General features: G+C 44.3%; 1 protein-coding gene across 6 annotated transcripts in view; it reads left to right on the top strand.

The window, feature by feature from the left end:
* Positions 1–18,984, top strand: part of PACC1 (proton activated chloride channel 1) — a 51,419-nt gene that overhangs the window by 26,961 nt on the left and 5,474 nt on the right. For 4 of the 6 annotated variants that reach the window (XM_514181.6, XM_054658464.2, XM_009441441.5 and 1 more), the window contains exons 3-7: positions 871–1,080; positions 2,546–2,697; positions 7,849–7,991; positions 10,167–10,311; positions 12,573–12,680. In XM_514181.6, the coding sequence (XP_514181.4) occupies positions 871–1,080; positions 2,546–2,697; positions 7,849–7,991; positions 10,167–10,311; positions 12,573–12,680 (758 nt within the window). Of the gene's footprint in view, positions 1–238; positions 359–870; positions 1,081–2,545; positions 2,698–7,848; positions 7,992–10,166; positions 10,312–12,572; positions 12,685–18,984 lie in introns of those variants that run through there. The other 2 variants (XM_054658467.2, XM_054658472.2) reach the window with 2 other exon arrangements.

The raw sequence follows: 18,984 nt of genomic DNA on the forward strand, positions 1-18,984 counted from the left end.
GCAATTCTCCTGCCTCAGCCTCTTGAGTAGCTGGGATTACAGGCATGCGCCACCACGCCCAGCTAATTTTGTATTTTTAGTAGAGACGGGGGTTTCACCATGTTGGTCAGGCTGGTCTCGAACTCCCGACCTCAGGTGATCCTCCCGCCTCGGCCTCCCAAAGTGCTGGGATTACAGGCGTGAGCCACTGCGCCTGGCCAATAAAATGTCTTTCTAAATTAAAATGCTTCCATGGAAGGATGGCGTGACCAAGCTACTCTGTCACTGTTGGAAGCCAGATGCCAAGCAAAAAGCTTTCGGGGCTTAGGATGAGTGAAGCATCAGCTGTGGAAGAAAAGAAAATCAAGCAGAGGGAATGGTAAGTGTGAGGGACTCCCGGGTTGAGAAGGGCACTCCAGAAGAACAGAAAGTCGATGAGTAGAGGTGGAGCTAGAGCTGGGTGAACTGGGGAAGTGGAGCGGTGAGGGATAAGGCCAGAGAGGTAGGTTGGGGCCAGCTCACTTGTTGGATTGTAACTGCCTATCCCTCTAGAGAGTAAACTCCTTTTTTCTGTTCTTTTTGTTTGTTTTTTGCTTTTTCTTTTAACATTTTTATCGTTTTTTATCTTTTATCTTTTTTCTTTTGAGAGTAAACTCCTTAAAGACAATGAATAAGTCTCCTTCAGCTTGGTGTCCTCTACCTGGCAGAGAAGCTGTGTAGTAAATGTTTACAGGTGCCCTTTGTTATGATTTGTGGGGTGAGGTGGAAAGGTTGGGCGTGCAGGTGACTTCACCTCCTTGGTGAGGCAGGCAAGGGCCTGGAGGTTGCTGGCCATCTCTGTCTGTACCTTGTCCCTGTGCCCTGGGTCACATGGTGTTTTGTTGTTGTCAGGCCTGGACAGCGAGTCCGCCTCCAGCAGCATCCGCTTCAGCAAGGCCTGCCTGAAGAACGTCTTCTCGGTCCTACTCATCTTCATCTACCTGCTGCTCATGGCTGTGGCCGTCTTCCTGGTCTACCGGACCATCACAGACTTTCGTGAGAAACTCAAGCACCCTGTCATGTCTGTGTCTTACAAGGAAGTGGATCGCTATGATGCCCCAGGTAGAGCCTGCCCCTGGGCCAGGCATCAGGGCCCCAGATCTAGGGTGTCAGCTGGCAGATACTCCCTGAGCTGCCATTGTATTTGTGGTAGTACGGGCAGGGCAGAGGAGTCCAACCAAGCATAGTCTAGGTATAGAGTCTACGCCCAAGGAGCTGCTGTTGGGAATGTGTTACGTGCTGAGGACAGAAATGGACAGAGCCTGGAGCAGCTACTGCAGGCTGCTAGAGGGGTCAGGGAAAGCTTGGCAGAGAGGTAGGATTTGAGATGGGCCTCGAAAAGCACATAGATGGGAAGAGAGTGTCTTTGGGATGGGGATCAGCAGAGCGAAGGGGTGTCTAGGGAGGCAGAGGGCTTCTCTGGAGAGGATGAGACTAACTTGGCTGGGGCCAGAGGGCAGGGATGAGGAGAAGCAGGAGTCAAGGCTGGACTGTGGGGTGGGGAGGATGGCAGGGGAGGCGAGGCCATTCAACCCTGCCTGGAGAGGGACTCCCAGGCCACACTGGGTATACCTGTCTCACTGGGGTGTCTGGTCCCTGAGTGGGGAGTCCACTCTGCTATAGAGCAGGCTATCTGCTCTGGGCTGCAGGGCTGGCACTGGATGTTCTAGGGGCTGTAGAGTAAATGAGGAGGCATGAGCTGTGTGACTTGGGCCCTGTCCACCCAGTGTGTGCCACCTGTTCTGCCCACAGATGCCCCTGAGTAACCTGTGGGAGGGCCTGCTCACATGGCAGAGCCAGAGTCTGGGTGCCCTCTCTCTGGGGCTTCCTGCCAGCCTCCAGCAGAGTCAGGTGTGCTGGTCATGGCTCCTCTGCCCATCTCTTCCTGTCTTGTGTTTGTCCCTCTTCTCTGTGTGTCTGCTTGAGTCTTCTTTATCTGTACGTTTTACTTTCTCTGTCTGGTGTCTTAGTGTCTCTGAAGTCTGTCTGTCTCTGATGCCATGTGCTGCTGTCTTAGCATTGCTGCCCTTGAGGCTGGACAGCTACTGTCAATAGAGGTGCCTGGGCTGGGAAGAGGGAGGGACTCTTGGGATGTGACTTGCACACTTGGGGCTCCCAGTCTAAGAGACAAAATGAGTTCTGAGGAGTTCCACAGTTTAGAGCCTCCCAGTGATTCTGCAGGTGGGTGTTGGCCCAGAGGGATGGCACAGGGGCTGAGTCAAGAGACACTCCTTCGGAGGGTGTGGAGCGGGGCACTGAGGTGGAGTGGGTTTTGATGTGGGCATCAGGGCGGCTGGATCCCAGGTTGGCCAGGGGCTTACTGAGGAGGGGCTTGTGCCCTCTGCTAGAGCGGGGCTTTCTGAGGCCAGGGGATGTGGCTCCTCACCCTCTGAAACCCTTTTCTTCTCCCTTCCCTGCAGTCCTCCAGGGAGTCCAGAACGTAGGTTGTTGGTAGGTGTGAGATGATTTCAGGGATGTGGTCAGGAGTGTGATTTCTGACACTTGCTTTTCCTGTTTGTGCCCCCAGGTATTGCCCTGTACCCCGGTCAGGCCCAGTTGCTCAGCTGTAAGCACCATTACGAGGTCATTCCTCCTCTGACAAGCCCTGGCCAGCCAGGTGACATGAATTGCACCACCCAGAGGATCAACTACACGGATCCCTTCTCCAATCAGACTGTGGTAATTCCTGTCTGCCTGAGCTGGGTCTGGGCAGCTGCTCCGTTAGCCCCGCAACCCGAGGCCCCAAGTTTCCTTCTTCCTAGGAGTCCTTCTTCCACTCACTCAGTGTGGGGCCTTAGTCCCCACGGAGACATGCGGCTGTGCCATGTGGACACTTGGCTGTGGTTGGCTCACTTGCATTCAGGGAGGACAGTGAGGCCTCCAGCCTTTGCTGAGTAATGCTCAGGGATTCCTGACAGTGCGGTGAGACCCTGTCCCCAATGGAAGAATGACAGGGCTAAAGGGTGGGGCTGGTGTGATATAGCGAAGTGGGTCCCATACCTGACCACTTGACAGAATTGCCAGGATACTTTTTGAAAATATGAATTTCTAGGTTCCATGTGAAGCCAACTGAATTATAATTCCTTAGGTGGGGCCTGAGAATCCATAGTTTGAAATAAATATGCCGGCGTAAAGGAGCGTCGGTCTGGGGACAAGGACTCCTGGGCCCTGGGCTGGCCATGCTGTCGTGCACAACACAGCACGGCTGGGAAGGATGACTGAGGGATGGGGTTAGGAGCGCCCTGGAGGAGTGGCACTGCACAGGGTTTCAAAGACAGGGTCGGCGTTTTGTATTGATTTACATCTCATCTTTTTCATTTCATATCCTTGCTTCAGAAGGCATTGAAAGGGGCTACAATAGTTTTCCAGATGAAATTGGGAAGGAAAGGTTTTCTAGGCAGAGGAAATTGCACCATGACCTAAAGGGAAGAGACGACATGTTGTACTTGTGCCTCTGGGCACAATTGCAGTTGGTGGGGAAATGTTTCATAGGGTCAGGAGCCCTGGAAGACTGGTGGGTGATGAAGCTGTGGACAGAGTAATGGCCAGATGAGAAAAGAACATGCATCGTGCTGTAGAGCCACACTTGCTCCCTTGGGTAACAGGGAACTGTTAGTGGGTTTTAAGATGAAAGAATAACACTAATATTTTTTTTGTTAGTATGTGAACGCTAGGCCCCCTCCTAAAATCCTGCTGAAATGATTCTCTAAGGAATGAGATAGAACAGACTAGAACATCAATAATAGCTTTGCACGTGAAGAAAGGATATCACCAGTGGACCAGACATTTTGAGGAACTGGTATAAAGCATAAAAAACAGCTTGGGCCAGATTGGTGGAGCAAACAAATTAGAGCAAACCCCTAACCCAAAACAGATGAAGGAGAGACCTGCTGTAGAGGTACAAGCTTTCCTTCCAAACCCCCAGCTTGGAATCAGCACCGTTAGAGAGCAGGGTAGTCATTACTGGACTGCCTGTTGGCTGGGCCAGACACACCCTATACCCTCCCCAGGTATGCAGGGCCGCTGGGGATGGTTGCCTCTGGGTAAAAGACCCTGGAACCATTCTCTACAGAAGCGAAGGGAAGATTCTTTGTGTAGGCATAGGAAACAGAGCAGACTTCTACAATGGAAAAGGAGAGAGAACTAAAGGAAAGGACTCTTCCCAGAGTAAAACACACTGGAATACTCAGTGTGCTTCCACAGAGCATACTTAGCTTTCCCATGCAAGGGAGAGGCCTATTAGAGAAACAGAAATTTACTACTTTGGAAGAAACCAAAACCCAGACCTATACTAGTCAACCTAATCCTTCATTCATAAATAAGAATGGAGAATTAATGGTCACCAGACATTTGCATGAAACCAACGACAGAAAAGGACCAAGATGAACAAATAGAATGGACTCTAGAATAGGGAAGTGGAAGCTAATTAAAACAAAAAGGAAAGCAACTTTTAAACAATTCCAATGTGGAGTTATATGTATAATAGAAGCTCTTTGTCTGGATTCCCAGCTCCCTTCATCTCTCTGTAAAACACGCTAATGAAAACTCGTGGCTGCTTCCGTCCCACCAGATGCCTATTCTCTGGATGCCCTCCTCTCCTCCCCCAGTTGAAGGGTATGCTTAGGAGGAGTCAGTGAGGGTCATTTCCAAACCTGTGTAGGCCAGTTGCACTTGTTACAATAGTTACATAATTCGACTAAAGAGTGTAAAAACCCTTGAAATAAGGGCACAAAGAGAGAGTTGTTTTTATGGAAATGAAGTTGAATGCAGCTACTGCCCCCAACTCTGAGTGTTGGTTCATCTCCTCCATCAATTTCTTGAAGTCCACAAGCTATAAACTAACAGAGAAGTTATCTCCTCCCTATCCACCAAGTTTCCTACCCAAACCAGCGTATAGCAGTGGAGGAAGAATATGATGAGAGCAGTAGAGCTCCCATTTGGAAAAGGAAGAAGGGGAAGGGCCCGCAGCTCTGCTCTGCAGCAGTGGTGGAACCCTGCAGGGTGGGACCAGTGAGACGCCTTCTTGGCATGAAGTAAGCTCCTTGGTTTGAACCTGTTGCTGCCCTCAGAAAGAGACTCCTGTGTGCTCTGGCCTCGTCCCCTGGGAGCTTCTGCCTTGGTGGTAATGCTCTGTGGCCATATCTGAAGTGGACATTAGAAAATACGCCCTCCCTGGTGGCTGCACAGCTTGTGCCACTCACTTCCTGCTTGTGTGAGCAGCTTTAGTGCTAAACAATTGCAAACTTGGAGGGTGGCTTGTTACCCGCCTCCTGCCACTGCCTATGTTTGCAGTGAGATTTCAGAAATGTGTAGGCTTCTGGCTGTTCGCATCTAATCAAGTCCATGTGAAAGTGACCCCAGTCGAGGGTCTCATCCTGTTGTATTTGTAAAATCTTCGGAATTTTGATGATTTTCTGGTGCTTTCTTTCATGCTCTCAATTTAATGGTAGTTATTTTTTACCAAATGCTCTGCTCCGGCACAATAAGGTTTGCCACCTTTCCAGCCTGCGGGATCCTTATCTATTTCCTTACTGCCCGCCATTTTCCCACTGCCCAAATGTTTGGCTGTTCCCTCATTTTGATTTTTTTTGCAACCATAAAACACTCCAGCCGGGCGTGGTGGCTCATGCCTGTAATCCCAGCACTTTGGGAGGCCGAGGCGGGTGGATCACGAGGTCAGGAGATCGAGACCATCCTGGCTAACATGGCGAAACCCCGTCTCTACTAAAAATAAAAATAAAAAAATCAGGCGTGTGTAGTGGCACGTGCCTGTAGTCCCAGCTACTTGGGAGGGCAAGACAGGAGAATCGCCTGAACCCGGGAGGCGGAGCTTGCAGTGAGCCGAGATCATGCCAGTGCACTCCAGCTTGGGCAACAGAGTGAGACGCCGTCTCAAAAAAAAAAACAACAACACTCCAGTGTCAGCTAACAAATTGTGTATTAGTCAGAGTATAGGCTAAGCTACCAAATAAAAACAAAACCCGCAAATACAATGGCTGAGATGAGGGAGAAGCCTCCTTCTCTCTCTGAGAACAGTCCTGGCATGCAGGCCGTGTGGCGTAGTGGGCAGTACTGCCTCATAGGATAGTCCAGCCATGACTTTTGTCTTGTCACTGTGCTGTCCCCTGGGCATTGTTCTGGTCCATGTGGGCTGTGTGTGTGTGTGTGTGTGTGTGTGTGTGTGTGTGTGTGTGTCTGTGCACATGCCCAGGCCTGGGAAGGTGGAGGGCAAGCAGTTCCCTTTTCAGGAAATGGGGTGGAGTTGAATGAGTCCCCTTTTCTTTCGCACATTAGGAACTTTATCACGTGGCTACATTTGAGGGCAGAGATGAGGCTCCAGCAGGGGGAGTGGATTCTGCTGAAATCTGGGTTGGGAAAGCCATTCTAGTACTAAAGGAAGAAATGGATAATAGAAACCAGGGACAGTGCTTTCTGTTGCACACTTAAAACAAAATGGTACAGAAAGGTTGAAAAATAAATAGATGGACAAAGCTGTCTTGAGAAGATGCAACGAAAACCAGAAGTGACAATATTAATAGTGTGGAATTCCACGTGCAAAAGTTTGCAAGAAGGATGTTTAATATTGATAAGAGGTTCAACTCCATACTCTCCACTAAGACGACTGAACAGTTCCAAAACTTTATGTACAAAACAGCATGACATTTATATATTTTAAGCAAAACCCGTTAGAAGTAAAAAATACCATCACTTTAGAGCACGATTTAAACACCCCTCTCAGAAATTCACAGATCAAATAGACAAAAACTAGAAAGGATAAGAATCGAATAGTGCAGTTAATAAATTTAGAGTATGTATGTGTGTGTATACATGTGGGGGCACAAAACTTTGTAACTGACAGTGTACTCTTTTTCAAATCTCTGTAGAGCATTTATTTATAAAAGTTGATGTAAAAGACATTTTTTTCTAAAATTAATCTATAAATTCAGTTTCTATCACAGTTAAAAGTCCCAATGAATTTTTTTGTGGAACTAAGTAAGCTAGTCTTAAAGCATACTTAGAACACGTTCAAAAATAACCAAGACAAGTTTGGGGATGGGGAAGAGTAGTAGGGAGAGCACCTTCCCAGATCTCAGAACAGTGGAAAAACCACAGGAATCAAAGTGGCACAGTACTGGACAGAGACAGACAAATGTGTGGGCTCTGCTAGGGCCAGAAGCAGACATAGATATTGGTTCTGCATGGAATTTAGTATAGGATAAAGGAGGGAGGGGAAGAGGCTTCAAAACCTGTCTCTATGCATTGTTTGGGAAGTAGGAGTTAGAGCCCTATTTCACACTATATACAGAGCTTAAAGCCAGGTATATAAAGTATCTAAATGTAAAAAAGATTAAAAAGTACTATAAAGAAATAGAGGAGAATATTGATATAATTTTGGCTTTCCTCGCAAGCAAAACCCAAAGCCGTAAAGAAAAGGATTTAAGGTTTTACTACGTTAAATTTAAAGTTTCCATAGGACAAATGACATTGGAAACAAAGTTAAAAGAAAAATGACAGACTGGAAGAAAAGATTGGCACACATAACAGATGAAAGTGATCATCCTTGCTAAATTAAGAGCTTCCATAACTCAAACAACCAATGAGAAAAGTGGACAGAGGATGAGCTGCATTCAGCTCTGGTTGGGCATCATATGGGGAAAACTCCCCAGGAATGAGCATGAGTCCCAGCCCAGTCCTGTTCTTGGCTAGTGGTCCCTTTGGAGACCACTGGGCAAGGAGCTATGGGCTTTCCAGTCAGTACTTCTGCCCTCAGACCCAGAGGCCTCTGTGTGCTCTCCCAGGACTGAGTCTCTGTCCTTTGTCTCTCTGCAGAAATCTGCCCTGATTGTCCAGGGGCCCCGGGAAGTGAAAAAGCGGGAGCTGGTCTTCCTCCAGTTCCGCCTGAACAAGAGTAGTGAGGACTTCAGCGCCATTGATTACCTCCTCTTCTCTTCTTTCCAGGAGTTCCTGCAAAGGTGGCCTTTTAGAGTTCACAGTGGGCTTACTGTCTACTTTTTATCTTATTCCAGCTGTGTATGTCCCAGGGCTAGAGACGGAGGGGTGAGGGCAGGAAAGGGAAGGGGCATTCTCAGATGACCCACTGGCCCAGGAAGGGACCTCATGAGCTTGGCCAGTCCACTCAACATCTTATCACAAAGTTAAGCAAATCTGGTGTGGAGGAGCATGCTGGCTCTCCATGCACATAGTGCTGGCTGGTTCTAGAGAGATCATTTGGTCTCACCATTGCCTGGGGCTGCTGAGGAGTAGGGGAAGTTGCCTTTGATTTGTAAGTCCCTTTGAGAGCAAGTTCTTGTGTGGTTCCTTGGTTTCCCCCACAGTGTGCACAGGAACCACATCTTGCCCTTAGTGCGGGCTTAATGTATGTTTGCCTGAAATACAGTTGGTCCTTGAACAACTTGGGGTTTGGGGTTACCAAACTTAACCACTCCTGCCTATGCAGCCAAAAATTTGTGTATAACTTTTGATCCCCAAAACTAATAACAGCCTACTGTTGACAGAAGCCTTACCAATAACATAAACAACACATATTGTGTGGTTATATATATCATAGACTGTATCTAGAGAAAAAAATGTTATTAAGAAAATCATGGCCAGGTGTGGTGGCTCACACCTGTAATCCTACCACTTTGGGAGGCCAAGGTGGGCGGATCACGAGGTCAGGAGATCGAGACCATCCTGGCTAACATGGTGAAACCCCATCTCTACTAAAAATACAAAAAATTAGCCAGGCATGGTAGCGGGCACCTGTAGTCCCAGCTACTCAAGAGGTTGAGGCAGGAGAATCGATTGAACCCAGGAGGCAGAGGTTGCAGTGAGCTGAGATTGCGCCACTGCACTCCAGCCTGGGCAACAGAGCGAGACTCCAAAAAAAAAAAAAAAAGGAAATCATAAGGAAGGGAAAATATACTTACTATTCATTAAGTGGAAGTGATCATTGTAAAGGCCTTCATCCTCATCGCCTTCATGTTGAGTAGGCTGAGGAGGAGGGGGTTTGGTCTTGCTGTCTCAGGAGTGGCAGAGGCAAAAGAAAATCTGCATGTGAGTGGACCCAGCCAGTTCAAACCTGTGTTGTTCAAGGGTCTACTGCATCTCTGGTATGAGGATATAAGCTCTGCCACCTCTCTTAGTCTTCGATTTACAGTGATGAATGTCCCCTGACCATCAGAAAGTTCTTGTCTGCTCCGCACACACTGCTTTGGGGTCATACCGTGGAGCCTAGAGGGCAGGAGAATTTTCTTCATGTGCCTGAGCTGAGAGGGACTCAGTTCCTACCAGGTCCTGCTGAGCCCAGAGGCTCCATTCAGAGCAAGCAGGGAGGCAGCTACAGGGGCAGGGAGGCTGCTCCCCAGCTGGACATGCAGCAAGCTGCCTCCATTCCACACCACCACTGCTTTGTTCTTCCACCCCAGAGCTCGGAGCCTCTGCCTTAGCATTTTCCACCCTTTCTGCCACCTAGAATTCCCTCTCCCTTCCCTGCTTCAAGCTGGCCATCTTGCCTTCCTCCTGGAAGACTTTCCCCGGGATCCCGCCCCCACTCCACGCTCCTTTCGTGAGCTTCCTCGGTACACTGCTGCAGTTTTTACTTGTTTTTATGTTCGCTTTGATTTTGCTGCATCTGCACCGTCTTGGGGCTGATGCTATAGGTGACCCATCTGGCTGAGACCTCCCCAAGGAACCCTCTTCCCCTCTTTGGGCCTTCCATGGGAGCTGACAGGCCGGTGAGGGCTTCCTCAGGCTCTGCTCAAGTCCAGAGTTCTCTGAGGAGCTGTTAGCGCCATGTTCTGGGGAGCTTCTGCCAACTTCATTGCCGACAGCTTTGGTAGCCGTCGATAGGAATGATGGGAGGAGGGAGGAAGATTTCTCCCATTGGGAGCTTCAAGGATCATGTTCCTGCCTTGAGGCCAGTGGCTACCCCTCCATTTGGAAACCAAATGGAGAGAAAAGAGGGATGGGCCTTGCTTTTGCTGGTGACTGACAGCCCTGTTGAGGCAACCACAATTTGGAGAGGAGGCAGGGAGTGGGCAGCATCCTGATTGTGCCAGCAAAGAAACCAGCTTGCAGTGGGGGCTTCGACTCCTGCTGCCAGACCTGCATTGACCTGGATCTTCCTTCTCCTTCCTTCCTCCAAGCCCAAACAGGGTAGGCTTCATGCAGGCCTGTGAGAGTGCCTATTCCAGCTGGAAGTTCTCTGGGGGCTTCCGCACCTGGGTCAAGATGTCACTGGTGAAGACCAAGGAGGAGGATGGGCGGGAAGCAGTGGAGTTCCGGCAGGAGGTAGGTGGCTCTGGGTTTGCTCGAAACTGCTGGTGACTTTTCCACATTCGAGTCTGAGGTGGAGGGAAGCTTTGCAGAGAAGGGTCCTTTGAGCAGGGCCTTAAGGGTGAGTAGGCCTTGGTCAGGATGAGGAGGGACTCCCATGGAGGGCTTCATGTGCTATGCCAGCGAGTCTGTGTGTGCTTCTGCAGGCAGCGCACATACCGGCCAGTCCTCACGGAATGCATGTGTGGGGCAGAGATCATTGTGGCTTGCAGAGAGGTCAGTAACTCGCCCAACCGTGTCTGATGTCTTGCATCTAGCAGCACTTTGAGGGGCTGGCAGTGGCCTAGCAGATTGATTATTTGCAGGGAAGAGAGACTAGACACAGTGGTCCCAAGTGTGCATGTTGATCCTTTTCCTAAGGTCCTCTTCAGCTCTCACAGGTGTCACAGCGAGAGATGCCAGGTGTATCTCCTGGCTGCTAGGCCAGTGGGCTGAAAACTTTTTGATCAGATTTCCCATTAGTAAAAACTTTTTGATCATATACTCCATATACATATAACTTTGCAGGTGATATAACATACTATTATTGTCTTAGTGTTATATACACTTTAAACATTCAAAAATAGAAATGTTAAAAGGATGAGATAAAAATAAATACTAAAAAAAGCTAGTCTTTTCTTCCTGTATTCCAGTGGCTCGGGATGCTCATCTGGAGCAGAAGGACACACTCCAGCCAACTAGGCCATCACTGGCCAGAAGTTAGGCCGGAGAGAACTGTCTTGGGTTAGTCTTAAACAGGGCCCTGTCATGAGCCCTAGCTCTTCAGACTAGTCCAGGCTGGATACTTGGAAGAGGCTCAAAGCCAGTTTTCTTCAAGGAAGCAAGGCTATTTTTCCTGCCTTGGGAAGTGACAACCCCTCCTGGTGATTGGACCTTAAAATCTTCCTGTTTTGTAAGATAACTGTCATCTCCCAGATTTTTACCTCCAAATTTGCTCCAAGAAATTCAAGTCCTTTCTTATCTGGCCCCACAGCAGCTCTGAGGAAGGAGACTGTGTTCACTTACCTTACAATTAAGTTCAACCCCATCTACCCTGGCTCTTCTGATAGCTCCCACTGTGATCCGAAACCAAAGGGTGAAAACTCTAGTGAACCTGTACATTAAAGAAATTTTAGCATCTTTTATTACTGTCTAAATTGGAAGTCTTTTGTTGGCGTTATGAGCTCTTTTGAACAAAACTAAAAAATGTGTTTTAAAATCACATTTTAGAGTTTAGAGTGCTCTCACATAGGTATGCCCCTATACTGTAGTGACGTAGGCATTTTGTTCAGCTTTGTGGGTGGCAAAGCTGAGGCCCAGCTTCGATGATGGATCCGAGCCTCTGGGTGGAGCTGGTTTCTGCCTTTGTTACCTGTCTGCTCTCCGTTACACCACACAGCCTCTTTAGTTATTGACAACCAGATCTCACCAAGCACACCTACTAAGTATTTACAGGGAATGCTCAGCTGTGTGGATCTATGCAGCTGTGCTTTGTCCCTGTAAACTTGAAGGGTTGAAACAAGGGTTGAAAATTCAGAGAAATACTTGATCTGAAAACCAAGTACTTTGAAATTTGGAATTTTTATTGCTTTTAATTGTGAGTCTTACATGGTAGTTTGAATATGGTTTATTTTTAATATTTTATTTTTTTGGGAGACAGAGTCTTGCTCTGTCCCCCAGGCTGGAGTACAGTGGCACTATTTCGGCTCACTGCAACCTCTGCCTCCCAGATTCAAGCGATTCTCCTGCCTCAGCCTCCTGAGTAGCTGGGATTGCAGGCGCCCACCACTACACCTGGCTAATTTTTGTATTTTCAGTAGAGACAGGGCTTAACCATGTTGACCAGGCTGGTCTCAAACTCCTTACCTCAGGTGATCTGCCTGGCTCGGCCTCCCAAAGTGTTGGGATTACAGACGTGAGCCAACATGCCTGGCCTGAATATGGTTTAATTGTGAGTACAGATACCTAGTGACAAATTTCAGTGACAATCCAAAACACCTATTGTAAATCACAGATCCCATTTCCCCAGAGAACTGTGGAAACCAAGGTAAAGCCTTGGCTTTGCTACCAATGTCAGGATCTTGTATATATGAGATTTTTGCCACTCTCTCTCCAAAAGATAGTGTGAGGAGAACCACAGACTATGATCCCCTGCCTACTCTCTCTCCTTTCCCTGGGCACAGGCGAGGGAAGGGCACACAGAGGTGGTAACACTGCTTTCTCTCCTCTACATCTAGACAAGTGTGGTTAACTACATTGACCAGAGGCCAGCTGCCGAAAAAAGTGCTCAGTTGTTTTTTGTGGTCTTTGAATGGAAAGATCCTTTCATCCAGAAAGTCCAAGATGTGAGTATTTAAGATTATGATAGTATTATTTAAGATTATGATAGTATTATTTAAGATTATGATAGATGTGAGTATTATTTAAGATTATGATGCTGCCCTGAAGCATTTTGGCTCATTCTTGTAGACTGATAAGTCTACCTACCTGTCCTCATCTTTTTTCATAGCACAAATCAGCTTGTAATTTATATTTATGACATCAATGTTATATATTCTTTGTGTTTGGTCTTGTCTTCATCACTAGACTTTCTCTGTAAAGGAGGGGGACTTTCATTTTGCTCACCATAATTTATCTGGGATATAGTGGAGTGCTTAGTGCAAAGTAGCTGCTTAGTAGTAATGTTTGTTGAATAAATTGAGTAGAAAGCATTAAGTTACCACTATACAGGTTACTGCAGTTGCAAGTTATTCTTTTTCTTAATGGTTCCCTGTAGGATAAATACTACTTGTAGTAAGAACATAATGGTACAAATAAAATATTAACAAAGCATTAATTAATGCCATATTTTTAAAAAATTGATACATAATATACATATTTATGTGGTACACGTAATATTTTGATACATGCAGACAAAGTCTAATGATCAAAAATCAGGGTAGTTGGGTTATCCATCATCTCAAACATTTATAATTTCCTTGCATTGGGAACATTCTTCTAGCTATTTTGAAATATATAATACATTCTTGTTAACTCTTGTTAACTATAATTGCTCTACTGTATTATCATGTCATCTATCTTACTGTATTTTTGTACCCATTAACCAATTTCTCTTCATCTCCTGCTTCCCCCAACCCTTCCCAGCCTCTGGTAACCACCATTTTACTCACTACCTCCATGAGACTCATTTTTTTTTAGCTCCCACATGAGTGAGAACGTGTGATATTTGTTTTTCTGTGCCTGGCTTATTTCACTTAACATAATGTTCTCCAGTTTCATTCGTTTTGCTGCAAATGACAGGATTTCATTCTTTAATGGCTGAATAATATTCCATTGTGTTAAATATATATATATATATATATATCACATTTTCCTTATCCATTCATCCTAAGTGTTGATGGACACTTGAGTTGATTCCATATCTTGGCTGTTGTGAATAGTGCTACAGTAAACATGGGAGTGCAGATATCTCTTTGATACACTGATTTCCTTTTTTTTTTTTTTTCTTTTCTTTTTTGATTTCTTTTTTGATTTCCTTTCTTTTGGATATGCACCCAGCAATGAGATTGCTGGATCATATGGTAGTTCTAGTTTTAGCTTTTTGAGGAACCTCCATACTGTTTTTTCATAGTGAGTTTAATAATGTAAATTATTACATTCCCACCAACAGTATACAAGCATTCCCCTTTTTCCACATCTTCACCAGCATCTGTTACTTACTGTCTTTTTGATAGTGGTCATTTTAACTGAGGGGAGGTGATAACCTTATTTTGGATTTGGTTTGCATTTCCCTGATTCATTAGTGTTGTTGAGCATATTTTCATATGCCTTTTGGCCATTTGAATATCGTCTTTTGGGATAAATCTCTATTCAGATCTCTTGCCCATTTTAAAATTGGATTATTTGGCTTTTTTTGCTATTGAGTTGTTTGAGTTCCTTATATATTCTGGTTACTAATCCCTTGTTGGATGCATAGTTTGCAAATAATTTCTCTCATTCTGTAGGTTGTCTCTTAACTTTGTTGATTGTTTCCTTTGCTGTACAGAAGCTTTTTAGCTTAATGTAATCCCATTTTTCTGTTTTCGCCTTTGTTGACTCTGCTTTTGAGGTCTTACCAAAAAGATCTTTGTCCAGACCAATGTCCTAAAGCATTATCCCAGTGTTTTCTTCTAGTTTCATAATTTCAAGTCTTAGATTTGAGTCTTTAATCTATTTTGAGTGGATTTTTCTATATAGTAAGAGACAGGGGTCTAGTTTCATTCTTCTGCATATGGATATCCAATTTTCCCAGCACCATTTATTGAAGAGATTATCCTTTCCCAATTGTATTTTCTTGGTGCCTTTGTCAAAAATGAGTTCGTTGCATATACATGGATTTATTTCTAGATTCTCTGTTCTGTTCCATTGGTCTATGTGTCTGTTTTTATGCCAATACCATGCTGCTTTGTTTACTATAACTTTGTAGTATATTTTGAAGTCAGGTAGTGTGATGCCTTCAGCTTTGTTCTTTTTGCCCAGGATTGGTTTGGCTATCTGGGGTTTTTTTGTAGTTCCATACAAAATTTAGGATTTTTTTTCTACTTCTGTAAAGAATGTCATTGGTATTTTATAGGAATTGCATTCAATCTGTAGATTGCTTTGGGTAGTGTGGACATTATGCTAGTTCTTCCAATCCATGAACCATAGGATATTTTTCCATTTTTTTGTGTCCTGTTCAATTTTTTCATCCCTATTTTACAGTTTTCATTATAGAGATTTTTTACTTCTTTGGTTAAATTTATTCCTAGGTATTTTATATTTTTATAGCTATTATAAATGGGATTGCTCTCTTTTTTATTTTATTCTTGCATTGCTATAAGTTTTTTAGATTGTTCGCTGTTAGCATATAGAAATATTCCTGATTTGGGTGTGTTGATTTTGTATCCTGTGACTTTACTGAATTTATCAGGTCTACCAGTTTTTTGGTGGAGTGTTTAGGTTTTTCAAAATATAAGATCATATCATCTGCAAACAAAGACAGTTTGACTTCTTTTCAATTCAGATGCCCTTTATTTCTTTCTCTTGTCTAATTGCTCTGGCTAGGACTTCCAGTATTATGTTGAACAAAAGTAATGAAAGTAGGCACCCTTGTCTTGTTCCAGATCTTAGAAGAAAGACTTTGAATTTTTCCCCATATGATGTTAGCTGTGGGTTTGTCATGTATGGCCTTTATTGTTTTTAGGTATGTTCCTTCTATACTCAGTTTGTTGAGTTTTTTGTTTTGTTTTGTTTTGTTTTTGACACAGTTTCATTCTGTCTCCCAGGCTGGAGTGCAGTGGCATGATCTCAGCTCACTACAACCCCTGCCTCCCAGGTTCAAATGATTCTTGTGCTTCAGCCTCCTGAGTAGCTGGGATTACAGGTGCACATCACCATGCCCAGCTAATTTTTGTATTTTTAGTGGAGATGAGGTTTCGCCATGTTGTCCAGGCTGGTCAGGCTGGTCTCAAACTCCTGACCTCAAGTGATCTGCCCACCTCGGCCTCCCAAAGTGCTGGGATTACAGGAGTGAGCCACCATATCTGGCACATTGAGAGTTTTTATCATGATAGTATGTTGAATTTTATTAAATGCTTTTTTACCATCTATTGAAATGATTACATGATTTTTCTTCTTGATTCTGTTAATGTGATGTATTACATTTATTGATTTGCATATGTTGAATCATCCTTGCATCTCTGAGATGGATCCCTCTTGATCATGGTGAATGATCTTTTTAATGTATTATTGAATTTGGTTGGCTGATACTTTGTTGAGGACTTTTGCATCTGTGTTCATCAGAGATATTGGCCTGTAGTTTTCATTTTTTGTTGTGTCTTTGTCTTGTTTTGGTATCAGGGTAATGCTGGCCTTGCAGAACCGAGTTTGGGAATATTCTTCAATTTTTTGGAATAGTTTGAGTAGAATTGCTATTAATTTTTTTTTAATGTTGGATAGAATTTAGCAACGAAGCCATCAGGTGCTGGGCTTTTCTTTTATTACTGCCTCTGTCTTGTTACTCATATTGGTCTATTCAGGTTTTCTGTTTCTTCATGGTTCAATCTTGGTAGACTATGTATCCAGGAATTTTTCCACTTCTTTTAGGTTTTCCTTTATTGGCATATAGTTTTTCATTAAGTCTCTAATGATCCTTTATATTACTGTGGCATCAGTTGTAATGTCTTTTATTTTGGTGTGATTTTATTTATTTGGGTCTTCATTCTATTTTTCTTAGATAGATTTTGTTTAACTTAGATTTTAACTTTTCAAACAACTAACTTTTCTTTCTTTCTTTTTTTTTTTTTGAAATGGAGTCTTGCTCTATCACAAGGCTGGAGTGCAGTTGCGATCTTGGCTCATTGCAGCCTACGCCTCCTGGGTTCAAACGATTCTCCTGCCTCAGCCTCCCAGGTAGCTGGGATTACAGGCACCCGCCACCATGCCCAGCCAATTTTTGTATTTTTAGTAGAGATGGGTTTCACCATTTTGGCCAGGATGGTCTTGTTCTCTTGACCTCGTGATCTGCCCGCCTCAGCCTCCCAAAGTGTTGGGATTACAGGTGTGAGCCACTGCGCCCAGCCTCAAACAACTAACTTTTCATTTAAGTTTCAGTTTCATTTATTTCTGCTCTGATCATTATTATTCTGATAAATTTGGGTTTGTTCTTTTCTAGTTCTTTGAGGTGATCGTTAGCTTATTTGAAATCTCTACTTTTTTTGATGTAGGCATTTATTATAAACTTCCCTCTTAGTACTGCTTTTGCTGTATCTCATAGGCTTTGGTATATTGTTTCCATTTTCATTTGTTCAATAAATGTTAAAATTTCCTTCTTAATTTCTTCATTGACCTTTGGTCACTAAGGAGCATCATGTTTAATTTCCATGTATTTGTACAGTTTCCAAAATTCCTCATTATTGATTTCTAGTTTTGTTCCACTGTGGTCAGACAAGATACTTAATATGATTTTAATTTTTCTGAATTAGTTGAGACTTGTTTTGTGGCCCAACATATGGTCTCCCCTGGAGAATGTTCCATGTGCTGATGAGAAAAATGTATATTCTGTAGCAGTTGGAGTTTTGAGACGGAGTCTCGTTCTGTCGCCCAGGCTGGAGTGCAGTGGTGTGAACTCGGCTCACTGCAAGCTCCGCCTCCCGGGTTCACGCCATTCTCCTGCCTCAGCCTCCCGAGTAGCTGGGACTACAGGCGCCTGCCACCATGCCCGGCTAATTTTTTTTGTATTTTTTAGTAGAGACGGGGTTTCACTGTGTTAGCCAGGATGGTCTCAATCACCTGACCTCCTGATCTGCCCGCCTTGATCTCCCAAAGTGCTGGGATTACAGGCGTGAGCCTCCGCACCCGGCCAGATGAAATGTTTTGTAAATGTCAGTTAGGTCCATTTGGTCTAGAGTATAGTTTAAATCCCATGTTCGTTTGTTGATTTTCTGTCTAGATAAGCTGTCCATTTTTGTGAGTCGGACGTTGATGTCCCCTACTATTACTGTATTGCAGTCTGTCTCTCCCTTTAGATCTATTAATATTTGCTTTATATATGTGGTTTCTCTGATGATACTGGATGCATACATATTTACAGTTGTTGTATCTTCTTGTTGAATTGACTCCCTCATCATTACATAATGATATTTGTCTCTTTTTCCAGTTTTTGACTTGAAGTCTATTTTATCTGTTACAGGTATAGTTAAACCTGTTTTTTTATTTACATTTGTGTGGGATGTCTTTTTCTATCCCTTCACTTTTTTTTTTTTTTTTTTTCTGAGATGGAGTCTTGCTCTCTTGCCCAGGCTGGAGTGCAGTGGCATGATCTTGGCTCACTGCAACCTCCACCTCCCGGGTTCAAGTGATTCTGCTGCCTCAGGCTCCCGAGTAGCTGAGATTACAGGCATGCGCCACCATACCTGGCTCATTTTTGTATTTTTAGTAGAGACAGGGTTTTGCCATGTTGACCAGGCTGGTCTCAAACTCCTGACCTCAAGCAATCTGCCCACCTTGGCCTCCCAAAGTGCTAGGATTATAGGCATAAGCCATCACGCCTGGCCTATCTCTTCACTTTCAATCTGTGTATCTTTACAGGTGAACTATACGCTGTATGGCAGCATACCGTTGGGTCTTGTTTTTTAATAAATTCAGCAACTGTGTCTTAAGAATTTGGTCCATTTACATTCAATATTATTACTGATAGAGAAGGACTTACTACGGCTATTTCGTTTTTTGTTTTTTGGTTTTTTAACTTCATTCTTCTTACTGTCTTTGTGGATAAATGATTATCTCTTTAAATTCCTTACTTTTTATTTTTATTATATCCATTATAGGTTTTTGCTTTATGGTTACCATAAGGCTTATAAAAAACATCTTGCAGTTAAAACAAGTTATTTTAAATTGAGGACAACTTAACTTTGATCACAAAGAAACAAAAAACTTTTAAAACTACACTTCAACTCCATACTCCTCACATTTTGACTTTTTATTATATCTATTTATATTTTTGTTTTGCCTCTTTTTTTTTTTTTGAGACGGAGTCTCACCCTGTCACCCAGGCTGGAGTGCAGTGGCCCAATCTCAGCTCACTGCAAGCTCCTGGGTTCACACCATTCTCCTACCTCAGCCTCCCGAGTA

This window comes from Pan troglodytes, chromosome 1 (assembly GCF_028858775.2).
Source record: "Pan troglodytes isolate AG18354 chromosome 1, NHGRI_mPanTro3-v2.0_pri, whole genome shotgun sequence".
Lineage (NCBI taxonomy): Eukaryota > Metazoa > Chordata > Mammalia > Primates > Hominidae > Pan > Pan troglodytes.